We start from the raw sequence: 6,452 nt of genomic DNA, 5'->3' as shown, positions 1-6,452 counted from the left end.
GAAACTTTTTCAATCCTCCTATAAAATTCACCCCAAGAGCAGAAAAGAAAGCAGGTAAGTACCTATGTCGAAGCCAAACATTTTACACTCGATAACCCTGTTCCAGGAACGTCAATTATAATTTAATGGTTTCCAATATAAGGGTCCTGTAGCGTTCCTCAAACAACTGAAGAACAGAAAAATCATCACTTGGAAGACCGAACCTGGTTGGACCAAGTGTAAAAAAAAAGAGTATATTAGTTATAAATCTCACCAATAAAATTCGTCTAAATTATTCACAATTTTTTTTACAATGGTCATCATAATTTTTATTTTTTTCGAACCCTCCAACACTCGTCGTAAAAATGGGATGAACTAGAGTAACAAAAATAGGACTTTGTCAACATTTAAGCACACTTTTAATAAACTGTCCCAATTTTCTTCATCCTAAATCGAACGATACAACAATTTTTTTAAGTGACATTCATTCATTCTCCAACCATAATATGTTTATGTTTTGTTTCGTTTTTCCGATGCCGGAGTCACCTTCCACGGTCCGCCCCTACTTGAAATTCAATGAAATTTTGTCAACAAAATTTGGTTGACAAAAATAGCACTTTGTCAACATTGAACAATAAACTGTCTCAATTTTCTTCACCCTAAATCGCACGATACAAATTTTTTTTCAAGTGGCCTGATGCAACTAATCAGACTCGAAAGTACTGAACCATTCATTCATTCATTGTCCAACACCATATGTTTTGTTTCGTTTTTCCGATGCCGGAGTCACCTTTCCACAGTCCGTAACTGAAATTCAATGAAATTTTGTCGAACTTCTAGGGATTGTAGCTTATATAGCCATCTTGGATATTTTATATGGTCAATAATAATAATAATAATAATAATAACTGTCATTTATTGACCACAGTCAAAGGCCATCGACCAAAGTCCTTCAGCCTTGTACATTTAGATACATCGATGTAGCAAAAAAAAAAAAAGGTTAGACTATTATATACTAAATTGGGTTAATTTTTTTTTTATTGATCTACATAGCCATGGACGTGAGACTTTCCATGATTGTTTGGTCTGGAAATTTTCTGAGTGGGTTGCTCGCTGTATCTCTGTGGAACATGCCATATATATCCTCCAGTTCTTTGACCCGGTTGAAAAATCTGCCATTTAAAATTTTCAGTCGTTCTATTATTGGCTGTATTTTGGTCTTTCTGTAGAGTAGTTCATTGGATGGATTGTGTAATTTATTGAGGGGGTGTCTCATTCGTGTTATTGTTCTCAGAGATGTTCTCTCCCCTACCTCTAGATTTTTTAATACCGAATTTGTGGCATTTGCATATAATGTATGCCCGTACTCCAGAATTGGTCTGCAAACTGTTTTGTATATTTTTGTGGCATTTTCAATGCTTAATCCTTCGTTCTTGTAGGTGAGACATTTGAAGTGTTTCGCTCTTCCAATTGTTTTTTTCTTGGAGAGGTTTGATTGAAGCTTCATATTTAGTTTACCGTCGATTTGTATGCCAAGGTACTTTATTGACGGAGACGGAGTTATATTTCTACTGTCTATCTGAACTAGAGGAGAACTTGGTCTGATCTTGTGGTTGAAGATTATGAATTTAGATTTTTCAGGGTTGGGATGTAGCCTCCATTTGTAAAACCAGGTTATCAATCTGTCCATGTAAAGTTGTAATGCCTTTATGCACTTAGCTACGGTTTTTCCATGCGAGATTATAATGGTGTCATCGGCATATTGCAGGAGATACTGATCTTTGCTATTGTTCTCAGGTATGTCATAGCAGAAAATATTAAAGAGCAAAGGGGAAAGGGGTGAACCCTGTGGTGTACCCTGTTCTGGTGAGAATGAGGTGGATGTTGTCTCATTGATTTTTACACAGAGTTTCCTTTCTTCCAGAAAACTTTTCACCATTTTTATTAATTAGTTCGGAGTGTTGAGTTTGTGTAACTTAAAAAGTAGGCCCTTATGCCACACGCTGTCGAAAGCCTTGTTGATGTCCAAACTAACAGCAGCTGTCTGTTTCCGGGTTCTTTGGGCGTTTTGTGTGTTGGATACAAATATAGTAAGAGGATGAATTGTTGACTTTTTTGAGCGGAATCCAAATTGGCTCTTTGGGATAGCGTTCTTAATTTTCTCTTCCAGTCTTCTTTTAATAATTTTTTCAAGAAGTTTTCCCAATACAGGCAGCAGTGTTATGGGTCTATAATTTTGTATTTTATGATGGTCTGTACCGTGTTTGGCAATGGTGATTATGGTGCCCTTTTTCCATATTTCTGGGAATACTCCGGACCTCAAACAGTATTCATACATCTGAATAATTTTGGCATGTATTTCCTTGTCTAATTTCCTTACAATACTCCATGGAACATTGTCTGATCCTGGGGCACTGTTCTTACTTTTGGAAAGGACATCGTAGTATTCCTCTTCCAAAATATTGACATTTTCATTTTGGTGGGTACTGTCAGCATTCCTGAAAAAACCTTCATACCAAGTGTTTACTTTGGTTTCTTGACTGTAGTCATATTTGATATTTCCATCATATTGGAATGCACCTCTGAAGTAGGCAGCAAACTGTTCTACCTTCTCTTTGTCTGACCTATATTCTTTGTTGTTATCTTTGAGCGTAGGGATCTTATGCAATTGTTTGTATTTCGAGAGTTTGTTAACCTCTTGATAAAATGTTTTTCCCTTTGTTTCGTTAATTTTGTTGCATGCGTTTATCCAAGAGTGTTGTCTGTATTGTTGGACCATGATATGAATGCTTTTGTTGATTTCATTGATGTTTCTTTTAAATTCAGGCTGGGGTTGAATCAGGTATTCTCTGTACATTTTTCTTTTCAGTTTTATCAGGTTTATAATATATGGTGGGAGTTCGTGAAGTACCGTATGATAATTGGCTATGGGAGTATTTTTTTTATGCTATTTGATAGGGTGTTGTTGAAGTTCTTTATATAATCTCCGTCAATATGTACAGTATGATTATCCTTAATGAAGTCCAGAACTTCTCTATTGACTTTTTTTATTTTGCATGCATGGAACTTGTATATTGTCTTCTTGGGTATTTCTTCAGGTATTTCTTTCAAGTCCAGACTTATCATCATCCCTAAGTGGTTTGATCCAAGGTCTGGGATCAATTCAACATCCAGTATGTTGTTTTTTAGATTAGAGGAATAAATGATTAGGTCGGGTGTACTATCTGGGTTATTTTCCATGATAAATGTTGGGGCTGTCAAATATTTCGAAAATACCCCATTTTGCATAAATTTAGTGAGCTGTTTTTGTTTTGCTATGTTGACATTGAAATAAACTAGCGGAACGATGGTCCGAGATGTTCCCAGACAAACAATTCGCCGGGAAGCACCTAATTGCCCAAATCAGGAATATACGTAGCCGAAAATTGCTCGCTCCAGACGAGATCGAAATGATTAAGGCCAACACAAGGGGAGACTCACCAAACAAGACAGCTGAGAGAATAAGAAGAAGCATCCAGCGACGAAGCACAGCTATACTGCCAGAGATAGAGAGCAACCAAGACCGGTGCGAGCAGCAGGTACCAGAACCCGAAGCCGATGAGGCAAGCCTAGAAATAAGAGAACTCTTCCAAAAAATAAACTTACAATGGACTGGTGTACCTATGGAAGCTAGACCTAAAATCCCAAAACTCAACCTAAACAGGAACGCTAAAACTACCATTCAAGCAGTTGACAACGCGATGCAATCGGAATTCAACAGTGCAGCCGACTTCGAAGAATTATGCCATAAAGTTTACTGAGCAGCAACGGTCACCAACATCATACAACAGACGAAAACTTCAGCTCAGGATACCCCGCATCGGCGGAAACCACCTTGGGAGGAACGAATCGAGAAAAAGATAACCAATCTGAGAAGGGAGATTGGAATCATACACACATACCTGAAGAACCCAAAACCAAGTAAGAAATTGGAGAGAAAAGCCCAAGCATATGCACGCCGAATAAAAACAAACAGGAAAGAAACACCAAATTGTGAACGATTAAGATTACACTCAGAGAACTTAAAACAAAAAATTGCAGCGCTAGGAAGTAGACTAAGGAGGTATCACAAACGAACACAGAGATACAGAGAGAACAATCTTTTTTCGAATAACCAAAGGCAGTTCTTCAGGAGTCTGGACGAAGAAGTAAGTAACAGCAAGACAAAACTTCCAAGCCCGGCAGATATGCAGAAATACTGGTCGAACATTTGGTCACAGAAGGGAAAACATATAACTAACGCAACATGGATAGAACAGGAAAGAAAAGAACACAACGGCATACAAGAGATGCCCGAGATAGTGGTGAGTGAAAAAGATGTGGAGGAGACGGTGAGAAGAATGAAGAACTGGGCAGCACCAGGTATTGACGGAATCCACAACTACTGGTGGAAAGCGTTCAAGCACACACACACAAATCGCTGGCCTCACTGATAACAGAAGCGATAAAGCACCCCCACACTATACCAGAATATTTCACGCATGGCACTACTATCATGCTCTCAAAGAAAGGCGACCTAACACAGCCCAGGAACTATAGACCTATAACGTGTCTACCAGCTGTTTATAAAATTATCACCTCAACTATAGGCCATAAAATACAGATACACCTGAAGAAGAACAAAATCATGGCTTGGAAACAGAATGGTTGCAAGGAGAGAGGGAGGGGCAGTAAGGAACTTCTGGTAATAGACAACATACTAACGAAGCAGGCAAGAAGAAAATTGAAAAACATCTCCATGGCCTGGATAGATTACCAGAAGGCATACGATTCGATACCACACTCCTGGATCCTTGAAGTTCTGGAATCTATAGAGTTAATAAACTGGTGATTGGTCTAATAAAGTGCCTCATGTCAACGTGGCGTACCACGATATCAGTCAACAACAAAGCGAATAGACACAGAACACCAGCAATAAATATAGAAAAAGGCATATTTCAGGGAGACAGCTTGAGCACGTTGTTGTTCTGCCTAGCCTTGAACCCACTCAGCAATATGCTCAACAGATCTGCATACGGATACTCAATAGACCAACAGATCACACTAACTCATCTATTTTACATGGATGACGTGAAGTTATATGCAAGGGGCAGAAAACAGCTGGAGGGACTGCTGGAACTGGTAAGAAGGTTTAGCATAGACGTGGGTATGACATTTGGTCTTGAAAAGTGTGCCAAAGTGGAGGTGAGAAGAGGAAAACTGGCGGAGACGGGGAACATCACGCTGGCCGATGGCCGAGAGATAGTAAGCTTGAAGATAGGAGACAGGTACAAATATCTAGGAATCCATCAGACCTATGAGATACAACAACAAAAAAATAAAAAAACAGCTGAAACAGAACTCATCAGAAGAGTACGAAAAGTACTCAAGTCACAACTTTCAGCGAAGAATAAAATGGTCGCTATCAACGCATGGGCCATACTGATACTGATACTGATTGCTGGGTGTGTTGGACGGACTAACCCAAACCTGCCACCGCGACCAACGGTCTATTGTAGCACACAAGCATGCTCAAAGAGCTAAATCTCTCCCTCTAGTCCCATTCTACCCAAAAAGGAGATGATGTCGGAGGGGGAGTGATTCTTGAGTTCCTCTAGGATCATCTTCGGAGAGCCGAAAACTCCGAGTCTGACCCTGTCTGCCGCCGGGCAGTCACAGAGGATATGCTCAATTGTTTCGTCTTCCTCTAAGCAGAGTCTGCAGAGTGGGTCGTTGACGATCTTGAGTTTTTTGAGGTGGGCTCTGAGTCTGCAGTGTCCTGTAAAAACCGCTATTATCGATCTCAGATTAGTTCTAGAAAATTCTAGCCAGCGACTGGTGTATGGACCGGGAGGCACTGAAATAGCCCTATGCGAGTGACGCAATCCAGGACGGTTGCGCCAGTGCTCCAGGACCTTTTGCCTTATCCAGCTGTTGTTTCGGTCCCTGATTGGGGAATTGGGAATTCCTATACTGGGTTCCGGGCCAATAAGCGTTGATGTCGCGCCTTCTCTGGCCAGAGCATCCGATACATCGTTGCCACTGAAGCCAGAGTGTCCAGGTATCCAAATCAGTTGCAGTCTGTTTAAACTTCCCAATTTGGTGAGTTTAGATCTGCACTCAAATACCTGTGCCGAGTTGCATTTGTCGGCCGCGAGAGATTTGATCGCAGCTTGACTATCCGTAAGGATTTTTATCGATCTGCCCGCCCAGCCACTGTCAAGTAAATGGCCTGCGCACAGATCAATGGCGAAGATTTCTGCCTGAAAAGCTGTCGCCTACTTTCCCAGACTAGCACTGAGTTTGGTCAGCGGTCTACGGCTGTAGACTCCGGCTCCAGATCCCTGACTGGTTCTGGAGCCATCAGTAAACCAGCAAGGTCCTTGTAAATAGAAATCCTTGTGATGGAGCCATTCGTCTCTGCTTGGAATCACAGAAACGAATGTTCCCTCGGT

The 6,452-nt window shown here is 40.6% G+C and overlaps 1 protein-coding gene across 1 annotated transcript; it reads left to right on the top strand.

The window, feature by feature from the left end:
- The first annotated feature begins 3,335 nt into the window (after nucleotides 1-3,335).
- Nucleotides 3,336-4,849, top strand: LOC123307005. The gene is made up of 4 exons (XM_044889205.1): nucleotides 3,336-3,738; nucleotides 3,784-3,939; nucleotides 4,060-4,380; nucleotides 4,422-4,849. The coding sequence occupies exons 1-4, from the start codon at nucleotides 3,336-3,338 to the stop codon at nucleotides 4,847-4,849; spliced, it is 1,308 nt and encodes a 435-aa protein (XP_044745140.1).
- Nucleotides 4,850-6,452: the final 1,603 nt, after the last annotated feature.

This window comes from Coccinella septempunctata, chromosome 2 (genome assembly GCF_907165205.1).
Source record: "Coccinella septempunctata chromosome 2, icCocSept1.1, whole genome shotgun sequence".
Lineage (NCBI taxonomy): Eukaryota > Metazoa > Arthropoda > Insecta > Coleoptera > Coccinellidae > Coccinella > Coccinella septempunctata.
This window is presented reverse-complemented; position numbering and strand designations above follow the sequence as displayed.

What these genes read in the sequence shown, in the direction of transcription:
- LOC123307005 (XM_044889205.1), top strand. Translation starts at nt 3,336, where the DNA reads ATGTTCCCAGACAAACAATTCGCCGGGAAGCACCTAATTGCCCAAATC. An exon ending in GATGCAATCGGAATTCAACA is followed by an intron (nt 3,739 to 3,783) that starts GTGCAGCCGACT and finishes TTTACTGAGCAG; the next exon opens with CAACGGTCACCAACATCATA. An exon ending in CCTGAAGAACCCAAAACCAA is followed by an intron (nt 3,940 to 4,059) that starts GTAAGAAATTGG and finishes AAAAAATTGCAG; the next exon opens with CGCTAGGAAGTAGACTAAGG.